This window comes from Daphnia carinata, chromosome 6 (genome assembly GCF_022539665.2).
Source record: "Daphnia carinata strain CSIRO-1 chromosome 6, CSIRO_AGI_Dcar_HiC_V3, whole genome shotgun sequence".
NCBI lineage: Eukaryota > Metazoa > Arthropoda > Branchiopoda > Diplostraca > Daphniidae > Daphnia > Daphnia carinata.
In genome coordinates this window covers 2,765,673-2,789,495 of record NC_081336.1, presented here as the reverse complement: position 1 = coordinate 2,789,495, position 23,823 = coordinate 2,765,673, and the positions used below count along the sequence as shown (strand labels likewise).

Genomic DNA, 23,823 nt, shown 5'->3' with positions numbered 1-23,823 from the left:
TCGTCAGGTAGGAAAGATTTATAGAAAAATCAGCATATGATAAAAAAAATTAACAATGGTAATTTTATACGTTAAAACTATAACATTAAAACACCGAAAACCGAACATATTGGTTTCCACATTTAGATATAAGGCGTTCCACATTTTTAATGTGTACATCAACCCCGTGCGTTATTCCGTCTCCTTTTAGGGATACCAAAGGTGTGTGTTCATAATCTCGATGACCTGCGTGACTAGCAAGTGGAATGGTACAAAGTACTGAGTTAGCACAAGTTGTAAGTGCCTCTGAAAAGAAGAGATCAATATCTTTGGCATCATGATAAACAGAATAGAGAGTCAATAAAGAATTATAAAAAGATAACTGAATCCCAGCTATGTGCTGGGGATTAAGCAATATACGTGATGGCAGGATTGACTGGTAAACTAGACTACGGTGTACGACTATGGCACTAAAGCCTTTGTTATCTAAAGGCACGCTTTGGTTTCTTATCACGTCGTATTTTTTAGGCACCATCTCTTGGAAGCAGGAAATATTTTCGTTCATTTTTCCTTGAACGAACAGGACAGCGATTTCTGTGGTACAAGGCTCTGCTAACAATTTGAAAATATTACGGAATGTTTCTGGGTTTGTTTCTTCGACGTGAACGTGGATGCATTGGAGCTCTGATGGCCATAGATGATCTTTGATTTCCATCCATCCGTCTACAGGTATTTGCAAGTTTGACTGGCCATTTTTCAACTCGAGGGACTCATGATTTTTGTAAATGATGATAACTTTCTTCTTCAAAGTTCCACGAAGAATTAGTTTGTCATAGATTTCGTGAAACTGGACGTTATCTTTGCACACAACAATTAGAAGTTGGTGTGGTCCAACTTCTAGGGCATTTTTCCACTTCTCCATATTCTCGGGTCCTTCCAACCCCTTTGATGACACGGTCAAATAAGTACCTTCCTCCTGAAAAGAAATTTAATAACTTATTTAATTGGAGTAATATGATTCTTACCTCTTGCCGAGTTTCAAGTGCTGAAAACACTTTGACTGCCGTACGTTTTGGCGAAGTCGTAGTCAGACGTAAAACACGGATATTGTTTTCACTGGATTTATGCAGGAATGGCTCAAGTTCCTTGTTCAGTTGTTTAAAATTCCCTGGTTCGTCCTGGCAGTGGAATTGGCGAAGACGATCCCTGTAGTCCACTGAAATGGCATTTAAATTATTTAAAACCATAGTTTGCTTGCTTTCTTCTAATATCTTCAGTCCATCTTCGGATGACAGGAAGTTTCGGTGGGACAGCTTCCAAATTTTCTGAAGCATATGGGCTCCTAGTAATTTAAAATGTTGACCAATTTCATCAGTTAGGATTTGATCCAGATCAGCTATATTGGGCATGTCAACAGCAAAGATGAGCTTGTTGAAAAATTCGACGATGTCTTCGTCCTTTACCATTGGTGGTAAAACATGAACCGCGTTTTTGCTACCTTTCCCAAAGTTAGGGCCGAGATTAAAGTCCCACTTGCTTAAAATCTGTTCATTGCCTATCAATTTACAGACAATCTGACGTAGCTGCAAAGCGCCAGGAGATAAATTCACGTTGTTTACGAAGTCCAAATGAAACTTTTTCGTTTTAAAATCAATCACTCTTTCGTTGACCAAAGCACGGTGATTTCGTTTAAGCACGTCAATACGCAACGCGTAAAAGTCGTAAGTCTTGGCGTAATTGAGCAAAGTTTTTGCCAACAAAGGAATGTCTGACCAATCTTTCGTGAATTTTGTACGCAAATGGTCGGTGATTTGTAGTAGATAGCAAGCAGCTTTCTGTCCACTTGATGGCGGATTTTCAAAAGTCGGGATGGTGTTTGATGGGTTGACGACAACTAATAGAAGGTCATTCTTGCTTAGATCTTCTTTATCGAAGCCAACATTTGTGCAAATAATGCAGTTGTGGATATCGTCCCCCCTTTCTCTTATGTCAAGGTAGGAGCGGAAATGTTTCGCCAAGTTAAAATCGCCTGAATTTGTACTGAGCAATTGCTTTGCTGTAATTTTAAATGTTCCTTCTTGATCGTAGTTGGCCTGTACGAGTAGATAACGCCAGCTTCCGTTCTTTCCAGCCGAAGAATTGACGTGGTACTTGAAAACCAAGTCGCCAAATTGACCACCCAAACTGGGCATTTTGGCACCCATGTGAAATTCGTAGCCCTGACGAATACCTCGGTTCAGGAAGAACATCAACAATTTGGAATGGAAGATATCACGAGCATGTCGCAGGGGTGCACGGGAGGAGCCGAGTGCATTAGGTGGTTTAATCGGACGATCATTGAGCTGTTTGACTTTTTTGGGGAAATGCTCCAAAAGAATGTCTTCGACTTTTGGCCTTTTGTCAGGCTCAATAGACAGCATAGAGTAGAGTAACTGTTTCTTTAAATGACATACTTAATTTCAAGTGAAATTGTGAAAAAATCTGTGAATATCCTTACCAATTTAATGCTGCATTTGAAATCTTGCGAAAGCTGGAAGGACTTCAATTGGGCGATGGAATTCACACGCTCAGAAGCAGTTTTGAATGGGCCCATCTTCAGTTCGAAGAGGATTATAGCTAAGGCATAGACGTCCACTTTGTGATCGTACGTCTGGGAATTCTCTTGCTCAGGTGCCATGTAAGGTTTAGTGCCAACATAAATGGTGTGATTCATCCGGGTATCGAACGTGTTCGACTTCTTTTCTTCCGTGCTTAAATTAACGGATTGGCATCCTCCGTCCGTAGCTATGTTTTTACTCAAACCAAAGTCCCCGACTTTAATCGACCAGTCGGAATCGAACAAAATGTTGTTTGGTTTCAAATCACGATGGACCAAACCCTGCATAAAGAATAGATTAATACAGAATAGTTTAGAGAAAAAGTAAAACCATTTCTTAAACCTTGCTGTGGAGATAATTTACTGCTGATAAAATTTCACGGAAAATTTGATCAACTTCTAAGTTGCTTGGTTGTCGAGTCTTCAACCAATTGGCAAGATTTTCTTGTTGGCACAGTTCCATCTGGATGTAAAGATAAGTGTAATTTTCGGATGGCTGCAGTGACGATTCCGTAGATTGGTAAGATGAGATAGGCGGCCTTTCTTGTTGTGGTATTTGATCGTTCATTCCAGTTCGGTGAGAAACATCACTGTCGGTGTCACTGCTACCTTGTCTTTGAGAAGAGGATGTCAAATCATTCGATCGGCGTGTGACATTTTCGTAACGTTCTTGTGCCTCTTCAAGGCGTTTAGGATCGAAACTGTTGTAATCGCTTTCACTCGAGCAGTCACCGTTTTCCTGCAAAGGAAAATACAAATTTTATCATTGCTGTTTACCGAGAATGCAAATTATCACGCAATATAAATGTTTTTCCTTGGCTTTTACAAATTTTAAATAGTTTACATCATTCGTGCCATCGTCGTGATGCCCGAGAGGCGGCGGATACTTCTCGTACCAGGCGTTGTAGTAGAACACTATATTACGATGTTTTATATCTGACAGTACCTAAACGCAAAGAAAAATATTGTTGATTTCTCATCTACTGTACAATCAGCAAATTAATAATTTCTTAGATAAGACAATTCCTATTTTATCTCTTCCCTTTCTTTTTTCAAATTTACAGATAAAGAGGTAGGAGCCGAGTACTATACGGGGCGAAAAAGGTTAGCAGACACGTTATACTGTCCCACAGTGCAGGATAAAAAGACATTATCGAGACAACAAAATTAATTGCGTGAAACATAATCCTACTCTAACTTCTCTCGTGCTGTCCTGCGCCATTTCTTCGTGATTTTTGTCGAGTTTAATGCACTTGACAGCATACTTCTTGTTCTCCATCTTCTTTTTAGCCTTGTAAACATGGCCGAATGCTCCTTTGCTGAGTAACTCGATTTGATCAAATTCTTCTAGAAAACGTGATTTCCCAGAAGCTGATGGGCTCTGCAATGGGTCTGATTTTGTGAAGAGAAACTTGTCATAATACAGCAACTGTTGCAACGTTAAATGAGACGATCGGGGTACAGCGTTAAACGTCATTGTCAACAACTTGTACACTGTCAATTTGATAAAAACTCTTAGCTCACAAAATTGACTATCATCTCGTTCACAATGCAGCTAACCAGCAAAAAACCACGTTGTTATTCTGGTGCGAATTCACATCCAACTACCGCGGCTGTTGCTGCCGGCTAGCTTACACCACTCACATGTTATCGTAACAGTGCCAGCGTCATCTATGTTGCTAATTGTGAACGTTCCCGGTGTTAGACGCTGTCAGCTCGCCCGTGCAACGGCGGGAACATTTTGAAATTAATCCTCTCACGGGAAGGAGGACATAAGTTAAAAATAGAAAACTTCGACTGGGTGCAACACAACAATTGAACGTGGACATAACTATAATTACTTTTATTCACCAAAATAAACAATCTTGTAATTGAATTAAATTAGTTAGGTGAATTGAAATACAGTCACATTGGCCTAGTAAATATCTGAAATAGATCACTCATAAAACAAAAATTTTCCCATTAAAAAGAGTAAATATTGGAATATCTTATATAGTGTAAATTATGCGATTGAAAACAATATTCAGGTAATTCAACAAATAAATCTAATCAAAAGAATACTGTCAGTGGTGTGTCGGGAACACTATCTTGGCGTGGTGCCCCCTGGAAGCAAATGCACGAATTATAAGGAATTTATATTTTCTAGTGAAGATTTCATCGCGGCGCAAGGTACTCATGCGATGGCGATGTAGCGAAAGATGATTTTCAAACTGAAATTTCAGTTTGAAAAACATTGAACGTTTGATTTGCGAATGGCAACGTGAGCAATCTCCGCTACCGAAAACCAAAACATGAGTTGTCACGTTGAGTCCCAAGGCGTTCCAAGTTACTGATGTGTACATTTGCTCCGTGTCGAATGTCGCCTCCGTTTCATGATGCTACGTTTTTGCACTAGTAATCTCGGTCGTTTGTGTGATTAACAGGTGGATTAGTATAAAGCATCATGTTGGCATTGGTTGAAACTGATTCCAACAACGGATCAATATCTTTGGTAGGGTGATAAACAGAATAGAGAGTTAATAACGAATTATGAAAAGATAACTGCATCCCAGCTATGTGCTGGGGATTAAGCAATCTACGTGATGGCAGGATTGACTGGTAAACTTGACTAAGGTGTACGACTAAGGCGGAAAAGCCTTCGTTATTTGAAGGCACCTTTTGGTTTTTTATAATGTCGTAGCTTCTTGGCACCATCTTTTGAAAGTAGAAAACATTTTCGTTCATTTTTCCTTAGATGAACAGGCCAGCGATTTCTGTGTTGCAAGGCTCTGTCAGCAATTTAGAGATAGGACGATATGCTTCATGATTGTTTGTTCGACGCTGTTGTGGATACATTGGAACATCGATAATGGTTATGGATGATCTTTGATTTCCTTCCATCCATCTGCTGTTGTTTGCGTATTTGATTGGCCATTGTCCAACGCGTTCGATTCATGATTTTTGCAGATAACGATGACTTTTTTCTTCAATGCTTCATGAAGAATCAGTTTGTGATATATTTCTTGAAATTGAACGCTATCTTTGCAAACGATGATTAAAAGTCGATACGGTCCAGCTTCTAGAGCTTTTTTCCATCGATCCATCTCGTCAATGTCTTCAAACCGCTTTGAAGACGCGATCAAATAAGTAGTTTCTTTCCGGAAATCTCGAAAAATTTTTAGTGCCGAAAAAACTTTAACTGCCGTGCTTTTTGGATATGTCGTAGTTAAACGCAAGATATGAATATTGATTTCAGTCGAGTGATACAAAAATTGCTTCAGTTCCTTGTTCAGTTGCTTAAGATCCTCTGGTTTGTGTTGACTGTGAAATTTGCAAAGACGATCCCGATAGTCGATAGAAATCGCATTTAAATGAATAAAAATCATGGCTTGTTTGTTTTCTTCCATCAGTTTTTGTCCATCTTCCGACGATAGGAATTTCCGATGCGACAGCTCCCATACTGATTGAAGCATGTGAGGTCCGAGTAATTTAAAATGTTGACCAATCTCGTCAGTTAGGATTTGATCCAGTTTGGCTATGTTGGGCATGTCAACAGCAAAGACGAGCTTGTCGAAAAATCCATCAATTTCTTCGTCTGTGACCGTATGTGGCAAATAATCAACTGCGCTTTTGTTACCTTTCCCAAAGTTGGCGCCGAGTTTAAATTTCCACTTGACCAAATCTTCCTCTTTGATCTTCAATTCAAAGATGATCTGACGTAGGTGCTTAGCACCAGATGACAAATTTGCATCATTTAGAAAATCTAAATGAATTTTTTTTGTTTCCAAATCGATTACTCTTTCGTTGATCAAAGCAACGTGATTGTGTTTAAATATGTCAAGGGACAATGCAAGAGATTTGTTAGTTTGGGCGTAGCGGACCAAAGTTTCAGCCAACAAGTGAATCTCTGACCAATTTGCGGTGAGCTTTTGACGTAAACGGGGTGTGATTTGTAGTCGGTAGGAAGCAGATTTCTGTCCTCTTGACGGATTTTTAAAAGTTAAGATTTTGTCTGAAGGATTGACGGTGACTAGCCGAAGGCCGCTCGTGATTAAATTATTCACATTAAAGCCAACATTTGTGCAAATAAGGCAGTCGTGGATATCATATCCTGCTCTTGTTATGTGAAGGTACGAGCGAAAATATTTCGCCAAGCTAAAATCACCTAAATTTTTATTGAGCAGTTGGATTGCTGTTATCTTAGACGCTTCGTCTTGCTTGTACTTGATCTGCACAAATCGATAACGCCAGCTGGGGTTCATAGCATTCGAAGAATTGACGCAATACTTGAAAATTAAGTCGTCAAATTTACCACCCAATCCGGGCATGTCAGCTCCCAGTTGAAATTGATAGCCACGTCGAATACCTCGACTCAAGAACAGCGTCAACAATTTTGAATGGAAGACATCACCAGCATGTCGCATTGGTGCGAGTGCGGGTGAGGGTGCATTACGTGGCTTAACCGGACGAGAATTGGACTGTTTAACGTCTTTGGGGAAATACTCTAAAAGGATGTCTTTGACTTCCGGCCGTTTATCTGGATCAACAGACAGCATAGAATAGAGTAGCTCCTTCTTCAAAAACACGCATTTAGTTTCAAGAATAATGTGAAACATTTGTGGATATCGTTACCAAATTAGTGTCAGGTTCAAAGTTGTACGGAAGCTGGAAGGACTTCAATTTGTGAATGGAAGTTGCACGCTCAGAGTCAGTTTTGAATGGATCCATCTTCATTTCGAAGAGGATTATAGCTAAGGCATAGACATCCACTTTATGATTGTACGTCCGGGAATTCTCTTGCTCAGGTGCCATGTAAGGTTTAGTGCCAACATAATTGGTGTGGGGATCGAACCTGTTCGATTGTGTTTGTTCAATGGCTAAACTGGCGGATTGGGAACCCAGATCCGTAGTCATTTTTTTACTCAAACCAAAATCCCCAACTTTAATCGACCAATCGAAATCGAAGAAAATGTTATTGGGTTTCAAATCGCGATGGGCCAAATTCTGCAAAAAGCCAGTAGATGCGATAAATAAAAAAATACTAAAAAAAAGATGAAAGTTATAAAAACCTGGCTGTGGAGATATTTCACTGCTGACAAAATTTCCCGAAACATTTGGTAAACTTTCAATTCTGCTGGCTGTCGGAAGTCTAACCAATCACCCAAATTTTCTTTTTGGCACAGTTCCATTTGGATGAAAAGATAAGTGTAATTTTGCGCTGGGTGGACTGACAATTCCGTATCTTGTGATGTTGCTCCAGCATGACAAGAAACATCCTGGTTAGTATCAGTAGTATTTTTTGTCTCGGACGACAATGCCAAATCATCCGACTGAGATTCAACAGAATCATTTCCGTAAAGCTGATTCGCCTCTTCGAGACGTTTTGAATCAAAAATGATTTCGTCACTTTCACTGGAATAGCCACTGTTTTCCTGCAACGGCATTAAACAATTAACCGATGATTAAATGCAAACTAATCAATTAACGGAAATGCTCTTTCCAAATTTTATTTTGTTCTTTCAAATTGTAGAAAAATATTTTTACCTCGTCCCGATTATTATCCTGCCATTCTGGAGGCGGATGATTCTCCCACCATGAAGTGTAGTAGGACACAATATTATGATGTTTTATGCCTGACAATACCTAAATAAATAGAAAAATTAATAAATAAATTTAAAAAAAAAGATTTCCATTTTAACATTTACTGTTTAGTCACGACATATGCAACAGTCTGGTGTTCACAGTTTGTAGTCGCGAATTCCAAGAATAGCATAGTTCAAAATTTCTATCTCTTGTTCTTTCTATTTCAATTTTACTAATAGGGGGCAATAGATAAATGTGGCCAGTCACTCTACACTATTCAAGTATGAGATATGGCGGTAAAAAAAAAAAAAAAAGAAAGAAATGCACGGCCTTACCTCAACTTCTCTCGTAACTTCCGCCATTTCTTCGTCATTTTTTCCGAGTTTAATGCACTTGACAGCGTATTTCTTGTTCTCCATATTCTTTTTAGCCTCGTAAACATGGCCGAATGCTCCTTTGCTGAGTAGCTCAATTTGGTCGAATTCATCTAGAAAACGTGATTCCAATGGGCTATGCAATGGTTCTGCTGACGGGAATAGAAACTTCAACTGAATAGGGACGTCAAGAGTGACCTGTTTAATCGGAAACGGAAAGTGGTGCCGTCGGGGCGTTGTTATGAAAGACATTGTTGTAACTTGTAACCTGCAACGAATCCATAAAACTCAATTTCACGATAGATTTCAATTGTTAAATTCACAACTATGGTCTGGTTTAACAAGTAGACCACCAGCAAAAGATTCACGTTGTTTATCTTGCTTGATTCCACTACCAACTGCTCCCTTTCAGTTCACGCTGTTATCGTAACAACGCCAGCGCTATCTATGGTACTAATGGTGAACGTTCCCGACATTTAGACGTTAATGCTCCCTCGTGCAACAGCGGGAAAATTTTGAACCCCCGAAGATGAAGCCAAGTGTCACAGTAAAAAAAACGATACGAATCAAATTCTTTTTATTCGCCAATAAGGCACACTCTTGCACGTGAAAACAAATAGTTAGGAGAACTGAGACACAGTCACATTGTCCTAATAAATGTCTGAAATAAAATCAACGATAGAAAAGGGTTGTTCATGTACAAAATATTTACAGTTTACGAAAACATTTCCAATTTTAAAAAGCAATGTTTAAATGGGGTATATGGGGGAAAGTCTAGCGATTTATAGCTACATTCAGGGAACTCAACAAATAAATTCAATCGAAAGAATACTGTCAGTGGTGTTTTAATCATGCTATGTCGGTGTGGTGCTTTCAGGCAGCATGACCCTATAAGGACTTAACTTTTTCTGTTAAAGACTTCATCACGGCGTAAGGTACCAATGCGATGGCGATGTAGGGAAAGGCAACGTTCAGCAGGAATTCTAGCGCGTAAAACACCGACTCGTTTGTCTTGGGAATGGCAACGTGAGCAAGCTCGGCTCCAAATCCAAGAAGAAGACCCAAAACTAAGGTGGCCATCATCTGGACTCGAGTGAAGCTCGTACGTTCCGTCTGGCTAAAGAATCTGTTAATATAATTAAAGAAATGATCAATTAAATAAGCGATTCAATATCTAAATAGAATTAAATTTGAATCTTACGTTGAAGTTAAGCCGAGACCCAGGCCGAAAGCTGCACCGCTGTAACGTGTCAAACTGTAGAATGGGGTGGTGTCAACGTGGATGTATTCGCGTTTGGCGCACCATTTGTAAGCTTGGCTGATGGACCAGGCCGGGTTTCTTCCGGTCAACAACAGGAACCAATAAGTGCCGATAGCGCTGGCCATAATGACGAAGGCGACGAGCATCCATTGGCGGCGCTGGAGATTCAACCATTTGGATGAGCCGTAGACTTGGTGAGCGACGGAAACACCTAATCGATTGAAATAAAAAGAATTTGATTACTAGACGTGATCTGATTTAATTGATATGGTGAATGAATTGCTTACCCAAGAAGAGTCCGAGAGCGCATTGATGAGGAAAGTGGGCAGCGATGTACATCCTCGACATAACAACGAGGGTTTGAATGACGACGAAAGCGGCCCACAAGAGTTGAATGGATTGCTGTTTCAATGAAGCACTATAAACGGCGAAAATGTTAATTACTGATACATTCATTCATGGGTAGTAAAAGTGCTCAAAACACGTACCTCATCTTTGAAGGCTTGACGACTCGATCGATGAATGACTGGACAACGACGTACCAGGCTGCGGACATGGCCATCGAGTGGCCGGATGGCATGCCTGGGCCCGTTTCACAGGTGGAACGGTACTGGAAGATCTCGGGTAAAAGCGACGTTGAGTTGTAAGCGGCTTCTACCTCGTGAACCCACCAATAAGGACGATCACCGTGCATCAGCCTGTTCCGAAAATGTCGGAAGTTAGGACGAGTTTAAAGGCTCAAATAACAAAAGTTTTTGATTTACCATTTCAAGACTTGATTGAGCCATTCAACGACGATGATTGTGCCTAACAGTTTAACGCCAATGGCCCATTGAAGTGCGAAGGTGATGGGGAAGTAAACAGTGAAAACATATTTCGGATCAAAGATTTTGGAAATGTCCATGAAGAAGCTTTCTCCATCAGGGAATCTGTTGCGATAAATTGTCAAATTAGATTGATTCCACATGCTGATTTAAAAACTTAAATACTTACGAGGATTGGAGAATGCTGATCAGATCGACTCCGTAGCTGTAGATGGATTGGAGTTCAGAAGCCATGTCTGAAATATTGCTTGGTAGATAGCGCTGTGTGGCGAAGATGTTGACTGGTCGAGTTTCGAATTCAGATTGAAGTCTACCACGATATTTTGCGCTTTTTATACGCACGGCCCAGTGTTGCCGATCCCACTTGTTGACTCGTAAAAAAGCTGCCCCGGAGCTGTTGTTGTTTACTTCTTGTTGACTTGTTGTTCTCTCTTGAACCTTGTTTTTTTCCTTATGCACTCGCATAGTTACAGCATCGGCTGACGTGTCCGTGCGGCTATACCTTGAATCGCTCTACAGTCTTATTTTTTGCTAGCTTTCACATAAAAATGTTCTCTTTATGGACTAGGAAAAAAACAAATTTCTTTTGTGACGTCAGCCTCGCTGTGGGCATCGAATTTCAAAATGCTGCGCATTAATGCTAAGTCTTCGGATGCATAACACAAGACATCCTCTTTTTTCTGGTCTTTTTCGCTCTCTAGTCTCTATCCGTCAATTGGTATAAACACATTAAAATTCATTCTCCGAATTTGTGCTAATTTGTAAAGCTATAAAATTCAAGAGATGAGCTTTGCACCTGTTGGATTGCATGTTGTATGGCTGGACTTTATGACTCGACTTGGAAAACACCTTTTTTTTCCATTTGCACGTTGAGCCGAATGCTCTGTTCACGTGGTAAACACCTGTAGACAGGTTAGGCCGCATCGTGGTCCTACTGACATTTGAAATTACCCCATTATGTGTTGCAATTTGTTGTTTTTAGGTCCGGACATTTCCGTTTCCACGAATCGGTTAAAGCGTTACGAAATGCAATCGTAATTTTTGTGTTACCAACGTGACATCGTGGGCTGTTTCCTCGAACATATCGAAACTTGTTGTATTCTTTAATGGCCTATATTAATTGATATATAATATTTAAAATCGATAGGTCATTAGAGAACGTTACGACAAGTGCAGCGCTGGAAGTGCAAAATTAGGAAGCAGTTCTTTTATCGACAAAATGCAAATATTAAAGAAAACTTCCATTAAATTTAATCCTGTGTAGAGATTTATGATTCTAAAATAGTAATTTAATGTGAATCAGTGTAAGAGATTACGAATCAAGATTAGAGAGTCATGATCAGTGCTTTAGCACGAGTTTAGAACGTGTTGGCCATATCGTTAAACAAATATTGGCCGATTAACTTGTGTCTCTATCTAACTCCACAATAATTTACATCCCAAACAGCATTCGAGGAACGGAGATGGTTAAGAAATGAAATAATAGGCAGAGCTTAATACGTCTAGGAAATAAATGAAGCCAACAATACTACCCCAAAGTTAAAAAAGAAGAAGAAGAAGAAGATAAGTTAAAAATTTTTTATTTCGTAAACATGGTATATTATGGAATTTCGTGAATTTACCTAATTCTGACATTCAAATAATAAAACTGGTCGCATACATAAAACATGAACATAAATATCACCAATTCGTCACAAAAGAAAGATTCATGGAGCCAGTTAACATTATTGGGATTCAAGCCAGCTTCATCCAAAATCAGATTCAGAATGGCTGCAACATTGAAGCATTAAACATGAACAAGTAAACGAAAAAAACATTCTCCGCAATACAGTCATTTAACTATAAAAAAAAAAATCACGTAGGTCGATTGCAGACGCCGACCCAAATGCGCGTGAGGTATGAGCTTTTTTTGTCTCGTAGCTTCTCTTCATTTCCTCTGTTCCACTTACAAGGATTTCACTTTTGCTGATGAGGACCTCATCACGGCATAAGGTACCAATGCGATTGCGCTGTAGGGGAAAGCGACGTTCAAAAGGAACTCTAACGTGTAAAACACCGACTCGTTTGTCTTGGGAATGGCAACGTGAGCAAGTTCCGCTCCGTACCCGAGGATAAGACCCAAAACTAAAGTGGCCATCATCTGGACTCGGGTGAAGCTCGTACGCTCCGTCTGGCTAAAAAACCTATTGATATAATAATAAAAAATCGATTAAATAAGCGATTTATATCTAAATAGAATTAAATTTGAAATGTACCTGGAAGTAAGGCCAAGACCAAGACCGAAAGCGGCACCGCTGTAGCGAGTAAGGCTGTAGAATGGGGTGGTGTCAACGTGGATGTATTCGCGTTTGGCGCACCATTTGTAAGCTTGGCTGATTGACCAGGCCGGGTTTCTTCCGGTCAACAACAGGAACCAATAAGTGCCGATAGCGCTGGCCATGATGACGGAAGCCACAAGAAGCCATTGGCCGCGTTTAAGGTTCAACCATTTTGATGAGCCGTACACTTGATGAGCAATAGACACACCTAATCGATTGAAATAAAAAGAATTTTATTACCAGACGTGATCAGATTTAATTGACATGGTGAATGAATTGCTTACCCAAGAAGAGTCCGAGAGCGCATTGATGAGGAAAATGGGCAGCGATGTACATCCTCGACATAACAACGAGAGTTTGGATGACAACGAAAGCGGCCCACAGGAGTTGAATGGATTGCTGTTTCAATGAAGCACTATAAACGGCGAAAATGTTAATTACTGATACATTCATTCATGAGTAGTTAGAAGTGCTCAAACACGTACCTCATCTTTGAAGGCTTGACGACTCGATCGATGAATGACTGGACAACGACGTACCAGGCTGCGGACATGGCCATCGAATGACCGGATGGCATCCCTGGGCCAGTTTCACAGGTGGATCGGTACTGGAAGATCTCAGGTAAGAGCGACGTGGAGTTGTAAGCGGCTTCTACCTCGTGAACCCACCAATAAGGACGATCACCGTGCATCAGCCTGTTCCGTAGATGTCGGAAGTTAGGATGAGTTTAAAGGCTCAAATAACAAAGGTTTTGATTTACCATTTCAGAATTTGATTGAGCCACTCTACGACGATGATGGTGCCCAACAACTTGACTCCAAGAGCCCATTGAAGAGCGAAGATGACTGGGAAGTAGACGGTGAAAACGTATTTCGGATCAAAGATTTTGGAGATGTCCATGAAGAAGCTTTCTCCATCGGGAAATCTTTAGCAAAAAACATAGCAAAGTCAGACACCATAGAATATTAACTGAACAAACGAATAACTTACGAGGATTGAAGGATGCTAATCAGACCCACTCCGTAGCTGTAAATCGATTGAAGTTCAGAAGCCATATTTCGATTTGTGTTACTGGGACGTCTGCCGGGGAGATTTCTGTTCTTTTTATTACTAGACTTGTTGATTGATCAACTGCAGGATCGTTTTTGAAGTTGAACATGCACTGCGCGCGCGCTTTTATATACGAAAGGGAGGCGTGTGAGTGTCCTGCCCACCAACGGCCGTGAAAGTCCGAGGGTTACGGCATCCACCGTGAAGCTCCGGCCCACTTGTTGACCCCAAGTCTATCCCAATCGCAACCCGTTTTCTCCCGCCCTCCCCTCCCGCGGCTGTTGTTGTTGTTTTCCACTTGTTATTGACTTGTTTTTCTCTTTCTAGCCGTCGATGCCGATTGCCTGCTAGTCTCATTTTTCTGGTGTGCAGCGGTTTTCATTCCCGCGGCTCTCCCCATCAAGAAAAAATACGAACGATGATTCGTTCACGATGTTTCACGTGAACACCACGCTTGTTTTTCACGCAACTTGTGTGCACAGTTCTTTCTGCGGAAGGCAACGATTGGCATATAAAATTTCAACGAACCCTCTCTTTTTTGCTTTCCTCTCTATTTCTTCGATAGTTGAAGAGGTGGCGGTCAATGAATCCCTTCCTGAGATCCACCCAACATGTTGTCCTATCTCTCGTGATAAATTTTCATTCGATCATTTGATCCGCTTCGAAATAGAAATTGAATCATCGATGATGTTATTCTACAAAATAATCATGGACATCAAACAACAAAAAATTGGACCTGACTTTGCCCTTTTGTTGTTTTTCAATCGCTTCGGATTTCTCCGGTTGTTGTTTTTATTCGCAAACAAGACAAATATAAGGCGATGTTTGAATTAATATTCCACAACCGTTACGAAAAACAAAAAACCGGACTTTGGAAAGCCATTGAAAAAAAAATAATAATAAAATAATGCAGGGAATAAGCAACCGCCTTCACCTCGTTGTAGGAGATTTCTCCGTGACCGAGCGGGATTGCCAGCCCACAAGTTGTTCACGTGGTTATCACCTGGTAGCGCATGCTATGGGACATCGGGGCCGACGGGACTTTGTTTCATTGACCATCACCTTCGAAATTGGGTGCCATTTGCCTCTGCTCCGACCCTCTCTTTCGTTATGCACTTGTTGTTGTTTGTTTCGTTTTTTTTTTCTAGACTGTGCGGCTGCATAATCAGATTGCATATCCTTTATAAGGAAATGAAATAGCAAAAAGGGAAAAAAAACAAAAATTGGCTCTCTCTCTCTCCGATGGATTTTTTATAGGTTTGTTTACGCTAAAGTTTGAAAGATCCGGCCTGATTTGGAGTTGTTGATGCGAATAACAGTCAAGGTTTTTTTTTTTTTCCCTTTGTTATTTTTCTCATTTGATTCCCGATTTTCCCAGATCGCGATTCGATAGTAACTCGTTTTAAATTTGGCGCGCGTTGAATAATTTTCAAAAATAGCGCGCGGCTTATCGCGCTGGCCCTGGGAGTAGGACAGCTAGTCTAATTCTCTGATAAAACGTGGGAGGCAAACAAGAAAAGAAAAAACTCGGCACGAATGGACAAACAAATTAAATAGAACAGAATCGAGGACTTGGCCTTTGACCGGGTACTCCAATCCCACTAATACCTTATACAACAGGGTCTATCCCATTTCAAACTTGAAACATTCAAAACAAACCAATAGATTTCTAAAATGAAACAAAAAAAAGTTAGGAATAAAAAATATCAAGGAAATAAAAGTTTAAAAAATATGACCGCCAATAAAAATAAAAAATACATCCCGAGACAAACAAGTTGTTGTTGAGTCGCTAATAGAAATTGAATACCGACAAAATCATATCATGGAACACAGTCTTTGGCTACGCACAGACATATGGGACGTTGTACGATTGAGATTAGGGGAGTTGCAATAAAAATAGAGAAACGTTCGTATTGTATGACATGGACATATGAAAAGCCAGCGCATCGGCCAAATGGATACCTCGTATCAAGCCGATAAGCTGAAGGCCGTTGTGCTAGACGCTGAAACAAAAGGCAATCTTGTATGTTTTAAATACGATTTTCCCTGAATTTTTCATCGACTGCTGTTTGTAAATGAAAAGAGCCAAAAGGGCAAAAACAAACGTCATACAGAGAGAGTAAACAAAAGTACAACGGTACGAGGTAGCGATGATAATCACGATGAGGTCCATGCATTTCTAACGAAGAGATTATGACATACGGACGGCCGGGGATTGCCTCACCCGTGGGGATCATCGAATGTTGCCTAGAGGGGGTACCCCGTCCCGTAATTGAAACCGCTCCCCTAATCTTAATCTTAATTGTTTTCTCTGACAACCTGTCAATTCTTAAACGGAATAGACCGGGAGAACGATGCGTTGATTGCGGTCTGCTTTCACCGAATGTCGCGAACGCGCGGGATCTAATCCAACCTGTGAGAGACGTTAAAAGCATAGAGCGACTCTTTTTACCGCTGCGCAGGAATAATAAAAGAAGCTGTGGAGAAAACAATAGCAGCCATCATCCGGCCAACAAAATCCGGAAGGTATGCTTACCGGATGTTGCTCCACCGGTGCCAGTCATTAGCGCACGGGTCGACCTTCCGGCTGTCGCCGCAATGCTAGTCATCAAGCCTTTAGCCAGTTACGGATGTTTAATTTGTGGTTTCAGATGTTTCTCCAGTCAAATGAGCATCCTCCATTGGTACGTTTGTTAGCTATATTTTTTTTAATTCTTACGGCGATTTGGCTTTAAGAAAGTGATCATTTGAAGGAGATATTGGCATAACGCTTTTATCGCTCCGGCACCGTCTCCATCCGCAATGTTCCGATATCAAGATGACGATCCATCGCTGTCAAAATCGAATAAAAAGTCAAGATGGCCCGATTCTCCTCTTAATCGCACGAGTCCAGCAGCTGTGTCAACCCAAAATCCATTGGCGTTACTTGTTCAATCTAGACATCCCAGACGATTGATTGCAAGTTTCAAGGACAAGAGTGTTGATACGGCCGTGCCTCCCGGAAGTAAAAATTGGTCGGTAAGCAAATAGATTTGAATAGGATAACCAGTTTCTGGCCAACGGGCAAAAATTGTAACATAAAGCGGCTAAGAAAAAAACAAAAAATTTCCCTTAATAGGAGGGGATACAAGGCCTCGTTCTGTGATGCCCAAAATTGTGATACATTAAAAAATAAAAATCTTTTGCTCTGATTCATAAAGTGTACGCAATGTGGCAAGCAATTCCGGCGCTCGAGCACACTAGCAACGCATCGTTTGATCCATTCGGGAGTTCGTCCTTTCAGCTGCCATTTCTGCTCGAAAAAATTCTACCAGAATTCTGATCTCAAGAAACATATCTTCGTTCACACAGGTTCTTAAAAATAAATTTCATAAAGCAATCAACCGCGATTAGATAGAAATTCTGGCGATGATGAGCTGACGCATTCAATAATCATTCGCTCTACTGTTTAAATCCGACAGGTGAAAAGCCTTACCGATGTCACCAATGCGGTAAAACCTTTAGCCAATCTTCCAACTTGTTAACTCATCAACGGAGACACGCCGGAACTCATCCGGGTCGTCGGCGCGTTTCGGTTCAACCCCCTCCGCCACAAGCATAGCTAGTTTACAGCTAATTCTTTGGTCTAATACAACAACGATTTTTAGAAAAATGTGTTTTGTTGTTCCCATTTTACAATGAAAATAATCCACGCAAACGCAAAAAACGTTCCGGCCTTTCACCTCAGCTGATTTGGAAATGTAAAGAAAACAACAACGAAACGAAGCACGTCAGAGACCCCATTCGAGTGTTTTGATGTTGTTGTTTACTTCTCCCTTATTTAGCAATCTATGCAAAATAAGAGAAATAATCAGGGAAGGTTAGTCTCTCTTTTGTTTGCGTCACCACAAGGCGAGATAATAACCCAAGGCAAAAGTTGTTTACAATTTTTCAATCCTTGGCTCGGTGCCAATTTTCAAAACAACTCGGCGTCGAATCGCCAAGATCGAAAACCTTCTTGGCTTTTAATATCAAAAACTTTTGAAATAATGAAACTCAATTCGTTAGCAAGACTGACACCACGCCGTGTACTTCTTTTCATATTTTTCAGGATATGAAATTCTTGAAAAATATTATAAAGCGGGTACACATGAACCGGGAGGAGCGATAGGATTGGCGCAAAAGTACAGAACTGTTTGACACTGTGGCCACATCAAACAATCAGGGACTTAGCGATAAAATGAAATCTAACCTTGGCCTCTCCTCATTCAACACCAGGAACGGGGGCGTCCATCTCGCATTCTCCTCTTTCCTCTTCAATAATCGTTCGGATGTAGGTTTTTCTTCTTATTACATTTTCTTTTTAACGGCGATCGGTTTTGCCATTACCACGCTTGCCAGAGTAAAGATGTCTTGGCATCTTGACGGCAATGTGACGATCGGCTTCACCAGCCTTACCGAATTGGTTCATCTTGCCCTGCGATTTGTGGCTCATCTTCTTAGCCTTGGACTTCATCTCAACGCCGCGGACGCCCGACTCGTCACGAGGAGTGACACGAGATGAGGAACGAACGCGACCAGTAGAGTCTGCGCGGGCCTTCTTGATGGCGGGACGGCTGGCCGAGCGGGACTTGGTGCGGGCGAAATGAGCTCCACCCTTGCCGGTCATGTCGACACCAAGCTCTTCAAATTCGGAGCGCAAACGGCTGACGGAACGTTCGCGCTTGCGTCCAGCACGAGGCAACACTGGCTTGCCACCGCTGCGGCCAATGCGCGACTCGATGGCGATGATGGCCTTCTTCTCGCGAATCTTGCCGGCTAAACGGTGAATCTCTTTTTCTTCATCGTCCATTTCCTCTTCTTCCTTGTCGTAAACACCAGACTCGATCCGAAGCTCTTCTTCGCGTTCCAGCTCTTCCAATTTAGCCATAATGTCGGGATCGATGTAATCGGCGATGTTTTTGCCTTCCCAGAACTCGGGGATGACATCGTACTTGAAGTCGGCTGGTAGGTCGTAATTTTTCTTCAAATCCAGAGAGTAATCGTCCTCAAGCTCGACCTCGAGATCGCGTTCCGTCTTCTTCTTGGGCTTAGGTTCTTTAGACAAACGTTGTTTAATCACATTCTCGGGCACGAATGCCGAACGTACGACTCCATCGCGAGGTTTCGGTACGGCTACGTGCAGCCGATTGAGAATGCCTTCCACCTTCTTGCTCTTGATCTTTACTTCAATTCTGTGGGCCAACAGACGTTCACAAGCTTCATTTTTGACAGCCATCACACCTTCTTCGCTTAAAGTCGACATCTCCATAACGGGTATATCATCGTTGATGAAGCCTTGGATCAAGGTCTTTTGTTCAGGCTTCAATTCCTCCAGCCGGATTACATCCGTCTTGTTGAGCACCACAAGCAAAGGCTTGTTGGCAAAGAGAGGTTTGATGCTCTCAAACAGAGCCACTTGCGATTCAATGGACTGACCACATTGCTCTGAAATGTCCATGACATAGAGAATAGCAGCTCTAAGATGAGCCAAGGCAGCAATGGCCTGCATTTCAATGGTGTTACGATCTTCTAGAGGATGGTCCAAAATACCAGGAGTGTCCACCACCTGCCAACGCAGGTAACGATGATCAGTGTGTCCCACAAAGAGTGACTTGGTGGTGAAAGCATAAGGCTGGACTTCAACATCTGCCCTAGTAATCTTGTTGATGAAGCTGGATTTGCCGACATTGGGGAATCCACAGATAAGCAGAGTTCTGGTGTTGGGGTCGATGGATGGCAAACGGGAGAGATGCTGTCTGACCTGCTCCAGATACTGCAGACTCTGTGCCTGTCTCTTCATGATGGTGGCCATGCGACCCAAGGCTGCCTTCTTCAGCTGTTTGCAGCGGTAAAGTGAATCACCATACTTGAGCAAGCGGACATAGTCCTTGGAGACATTGTCTATCAAGTGGAGAGCAATATTGATCTGGCCAAGAGCCAATTTGTAGTGATCCTTGTCGTAGAGGACATTCATCAAGTCAGCATAGAAAGGGTGGATGTCATCAAGTTTCGGGAAATCAGTCAGAATTGTAGACAGTTTGTCGTGGAAGCTCTGCTGGGCAAACTTTACTTTGCGCATGTAGAACTGACGGATACGTGTAATCTTGTACTGTTTGTGTACAACAGTTGGAGTCTTTCTTTGGGTCTTCGACAAGACGATGTCGATAAAGTCCTAAACATGATACATCACGTTAGGTTTCAATCAATCAGTCGAAATATTGCTATATATTTACCTTCGCCGTCGGAACGATGACGATCTTTTTGAAGTTGTATTGCGACGTCATTTTTTTGATGGTATTTGTCGCACTAAAGAAAAATTACACGATTTTCAGAGAAATTCTCTGAAATTTTCAGCAATGGCGCAGTCCACTGCCAACACGTGCAACTAAAAGAAAGAAGACACATGGAAAGCAGACATCTAGTGGTAGACTTGTAGTCTGTAAGTACTTTGCACAGCTAGTGACATCTAAAGGGATAAATAAATGACGGCTAACCTTTAATGTGGCAAAACGTTTGACATGAAATAAATGATGTGAAACGTGAATCAGTCGAACAAATAGTCTCGTAAATAAAACTTCTGGAGTGAATGCTCTTTTCAGCATTGATGTTCACCATATCGAGAAGTAAGCTAATACTTTTTTAAAATTTACTGTGCATGACTTTAAATAAAACATTCGTAGTACAAAAAAATCGTCTTGGCGCCTAGGCTAAATGGCTGAGGCTGCTTGCCAAACGACTGCTTTATATTTGGTAAATTTCATAACGAACCAATCGTGTTTACCTATGGTCCCTAATATGGGTTATACAAGAAATCATTGATATCCCTTGTAGCAAACCATTAACCCTATCGTTAACGTGCCGTCAATGTAAGATGTGGTGTGAAGGTTGATTCTCTTCAGGTCATTGGAATTCAATGAGGGAATGAACTAAAAAGTAGTGACACTCTTATGTTTATAATCATCAGTTGAAATGTATTACCCTTACCACAATTGTGAGAATCATATGTATACATTTTTATCCGCCAATGAATTGTAATCAAAATGTCATGGTCCTGGATGGAAAATTGCGTCGACTGGCGCGTTGCAACCTGTTTGCTAAATAGCATTCGAAACATTTCCCCACCAACCATCGTTTTTCATAGATGGCGATCTTTTGCTGGTTTTTACCAGTTCGCTTCCTTTAACAAAAGGACTCATTATTAGAATATAGGTGTACTGTGAAGCATGTATTTACCTTTGTCGTATTCATATCTTACATGGCGGTGACTATGAACAAGTAGCCACGGATAATAAAGGAATCTGACTGGACGGAACACTATTGGCTGAAGAAAATCCACGTTAAACAGATGAAAATCCTCGGGAACCTGTCGGTGGGCTTTGTTTTCAATTAATATGGAAGATGGAACAGGAAACACCGACACAAACGTCACAAAATATTTCAAAAAGAGCAAGGCTGTCATTTTTCTCCAGCATAAACGATGCCGTTTACCATGAAACAGCAAACGAGCCTTGCTGTCAAATACTCGTGTCCATCCGACGAATGGTTTTTTTTTTGTATCTGGTGGTTTGATTTGGAGGCAGGCCCAATCCAAGTTAAACGTGTTTGAAATTAACCTGTTCTTTGAATAATTTGCCTCAGTCTGCATCACAAACTTTAGTTAAAAATAACCTTGCATAGCGGGACTGCGACGACGATCAGCAACCAAAAAACACCTGCCGCAATGTGGTGTTCACATGCCATATAGAGAACAGGAATTAAAGAATGAATGTGCAAACAAGAGGAACTTCAAAAGGAAATGTTGCTGTAGGGGCTGTGCATGTGCTCGGCCGGGGGTTTTCTTTATAGAAAGATTGGTGACACGTACACGGAAGGATATCATCTTCTGGAAGTAAACCAATAGCAACAGGTTTATCTTTGGGGAAATTATTTGTTAAGCAAACGATTTCCTTCGAACTAACACGTCGTAATGCCAGACTTCGGTGATAATTTTTGGGCGAATTGGCATGTCGAAAAATCTATCACTTATTTATTTCGACTCACGTGATAGGTACCTTTACAGTGTACCATAAAGGTTTATCACTGCACTGACGGGACAAATTAGTTTTTTTAAGAACGGGGCTACACATACATTTTATTTAATAATTCACCAACTTATGACTCAAATCCTATGATGTTATATGGGTCGTGCGGGACTTTAAAGCTTTAATAGATTCAATCTCCTTTTCTGGTTTCTTTCATTACTAATTACTATTTTCTGATTTTTGAAGGAACTGGTAAATTGACGAGAAATCTTTTTTAGCGTAACCTCGTACACTCATTAGCCGGTATAATTGATGAGCTAGCGATCCAAGTGGTATGGCGGAGTTGGAACGAGTAGCAGAGCTCTGAGCAAGCCCAAGATCCTTCATCATTAGGGCTGTTCCAAATCCTCCTTCATAGTTGTTCGATGCCGGGACATTGGGTAGTACACCAGGCACAGGGTTGTATATTTCACTAGACCACGAACGACCTGAACTTGTGTTGATAATATTGCTAAGCAATTTCGGATCCAATCCCAATCTAATAAAGGCCAAGATTGTCTTAAAACCTTTATCGTACCATCAGTATGTAAAGCCAGTATCACCTGACACCAAGATTCATTGCTTCAGCTGTTCCAACCATGTTGATGGCCAACAACATGTTATTACAAATTTTAGCAGCCTGTCCAGATCCTACTGGTCCGCAATATACAATATTTTTACCAACATTTACTAGAACTGATTTGGCATTAGGAAACTCTTTTTCTGGCCCTCCAACCATGAAAGTCAATGTTCCTGCTTTGGCAGCCATCACTCCTAAAAGAAAATAAAGATAAATAGCACATATGATGAAAAGGAAATGCTACTATAAGCAAATTGAAATCAAAATCAAAATACCTCCAGAAACTGGTGCATCAATAAACGTCATGGCTTTCTTTTCAGCTAGACTTGCCATTTCTTTGGATACACTAGGGTCTATAGTGCTGCTATCAATCAACAAAGAACCTGGCTTTGCTGTCCTGTATGTGATTGAATTATTTCTTTTTTATCCCACATGATTGATCTATCTAGCTATTACTGGAAAACACCATTCTCTCCTGCATATGCTTCTTGTACATGACTACTGTTTGGTAACATGGTTATAATTGTATCAGATTTTTCTGCCACTTCTGCAGGGCTATGTCCAATTGTCGCACCTGCATCTTGCAATTTTGACATAGCTTCAGGATAAACATCAAACACAGTTACCGAGTTGCCCTGGAAATGTATATTAAACATATTAAAACAATAGGAGTGCTGACCACCAAAAAGAGTAACAATAGAAATACCTTATTTAATAAATTCAAGGCCATAGGTCCGCCCATATTTCCAAGCCCAATAAAGCCCACGCGTTTCCCCGATCCATGCTGTACTGCTGTACCTAAAGGAAAAGCTATGTTTTACCTTTTTTCTCTTTTAAAACAAGATGTGCACTTGCTAGATAGAAAACACTCTGGTAAAAGTTTACACAAAATTTTAAATCTTTTAGGTGGAAAGCAATACAAGTATTAACACACCTTTAAAAAAATGAACTTACAGGAAAATGTGCGACTCTTCCCAATCACTTGGATTAGCACTTTAGAATTCCGGGTTACATTACTTAGCGCGGCCATACTAGCGTCTTCTGCTTAGAAAGGTATGGTGTTGTATGTGGAAAAGTCTGTTTACTGAAGGCTACCTATACATGTGCCGATGCCCTCTAGGGAAACTAACGCAAGTGCAATATACAAAATCTAATTCGGGTCAGCAAGGTAGTCTTCACCAATTTTTAATTAATTTTC

General features: G+C 41.0%; 7 protein-coding genes across 8 annotated transcripts; 1 reads left to right on the top strand and 6 right to left on the bottom strand.

Annotated features, from left to right (window-relative positions):
• Positions 1 to 52: 52 nt before the first annotated feature.
• Positions 53 to 4,080, bottom strand: LOC130689477 (uncharacterized). Its single transcript, XM_057512426.2, has 6 exons — positions 3,768 to 4,080; positions 3,420 to 3,521; positions 2,919 to 3,314; positions 2,477 to 2,857; positions 1,005 to 2,417; positions 53 to 955 (listed from the first exon to the last, which is right to left on the bottom strand). The coding sequence occupies exons 1-6, from the start codon at positions 4,050 to 4,052 to the stop codon at positions 86 to 88; spliced, it is 3,447 nt and encodes a 1,148-aa protein (XP_057368409.1). The 5' UTR covers positions 4,053 to 4,080; the 3' UTR covers positions 53 to 85.
• Positions 4,081 to 4,478: 398 nt separating this feature from the next.
• On the bottom strand, positions 4,479 to 8,874 carry LOC130690298 (uncharacterized). 2 transcript variants are annotated; one of them, XM_059495541.1, is made up of 5 exons: positions 8,473 to 8,874; positions 8,099 to 8,197; positions 7,624 to 7,986; positions 7,187 to 7,558; positions 4,479 to 7,122 (listed from the first exon to the last, which is right to left on the bottom strand). In XM_059495541.1, the coding sequence occupies exons 1-5, from the start codon at positions 8,761 to 8,763 to the stop codon at positions 5,428 to 5,430; spliced, it is 2,820 nt and encodes a 939-aa protein (XP_059351524.1). In that variant the 5' UTR covers positions 8,764 to 8,874; the 3' UTR covers positions 4,479 to 5,427. The 2 variants fall into 2 exon arrangements, with proteins under 2 accessions (XP_059351524.1, XP_057369288.1); XM_057513305.2 differs by having other exon boundaries at positions 4,480 to 7,128; positions 8,473 to 8,873.
• A 199-nt stretch (positions 8,875 to 9,073) lies between these two features.
• On the bottom strand, positions 9,074 to 10,916 carry LOC130690356 (glucose-6-phosphatase catalytic subunit 1-like). Its single transcript, XM_057513378.1, has 6 exons — positions 10,766 to 10,916; positions 10,537 to 10,701; positions 10,261 to 10,470; positions 10,060 to 10,190; positions 9,713 to 9,983; positions 9,074 to 9,637 (listed from the first exon to the last, which is right to left on the bottom strand). The coding sequence occupies exons 1-6, from the start codon at positions 10,828 to 10,830 to the stop codon at positions 9,400 to 9,402; spliced, it is 1,080 nt and encodes a 359-aa protein (XP_057369361.1). The 5' UTR covers positions 10,831 to 10,916; the 3' UTR covers positions 9,074 to 9,399.
• A 1,244-nt stretch (positions 10,917 to 12,160) lies between these two features.
• Positions 12,161 to 14,080, bottom strand: LOC130690319 (glucose-6-phosphatase catalytic subunit 1-like). Its single transcript, XM_057513329.2, has 6 exons — positions 13,905 to 14,080; positions 13,675 to 13,839; positions 13,400 to 13,609; positions 13,199 to 13,329; positions 12,852 to 13,122; positions 12,161 to 12,779 (listed from the first exon to the last, which is right to left on the bottom strand). The coding sequence occupies exons 1-6, from the start codon at positions 13,967 to 13,969 to the stop codon at positions 12,542 to 12,544; spliced, it is 1,080 nt and encodes a 359-aa protein (XP_057369312.1). The 5' UTR covers positions 13,970 to 14,080; the 3' UTR covers positions 12,161 to 12,541.
• A 2,434-nt stretch (positions 14,081 to 16,514) lies between these two features.
• Positions 16,515 to 17,593, top strand: LOC130690336 (zinc finger protein sens-like). Its single transcript, XM_057513352.2, has 4 exons — positions 16,515 to 16,648; positions 16,718 to 16,982; positions 17,165 to 17,315; positions 17,426 to 17,593. Exons 1-4 carry the CDS (start codon positions 16,563 to 16,565, stop codon positions 17,563 to 17,565), a joined length of 642 nt encoding a protein of 213 aa, XP_057369335.1. The 5' UTR covers positions 16,515 to 16,562; the 3' UTR covers positions 17,566 to 17,593.
• A 410-nt stretch (positions 17,594 to 18,003) lies between these two features.
• On the bottom strand, positions 18,004 to 20,386 carry LOC130690301 (GTP-binding protein 4-like). Its single transcript, XM_057513308.1, has 2 exons — positions 20,219 to 20,386; positions 18,004 to 20,157 (listed from the first exon to the last, which is right to left on the bottom strand). The coding sequence occupies exons 1-2, from the start codon at positions 20,267 to 20,269 to the stop codon at positions 18,307 to 18,309; spliced, it is 1,902 nt and encodes a 633-aa protein (XP_057369291.1). The 5' UTR covers positions 20,270 to 20,386; the 3' UTR covers positions 18,004 to 18,306.
• Positions 20,387 to 22,086: 1,700 nt separating this feature from the next.
• Positions 22,087 to 23,731, bottom strand: LOC130690323 (3-hydroxyisobutyrate dehydrogenase, mitochondrial-like). The gene is made up of 6 exons (XM_057513331.2): positions 23,580 to 23,731; positions 23,332 to 23,423; positions 23,082 to 23,260; positions 22,901 to 23,022; positions 22,609 to 22,819; positions 22,087 to 22,544 (listed from the first exon to the last, which is right to left on the bottom strand). The coding sequence occupies exons 1-6, from the start codon at positions 23,653 to 23,655 to the stop codon at positions 22,226 to 22,228; spliced, it is 999 nt and encodes a 332-aa protein (XP_057369314.1). The 5' UTR covers positions 23,656 to 23,731; the 3' UTR covers positions 22,087 to 22,225.
• Positions 23,732 to 23,823: the final 92 nt, after the last annotated feature.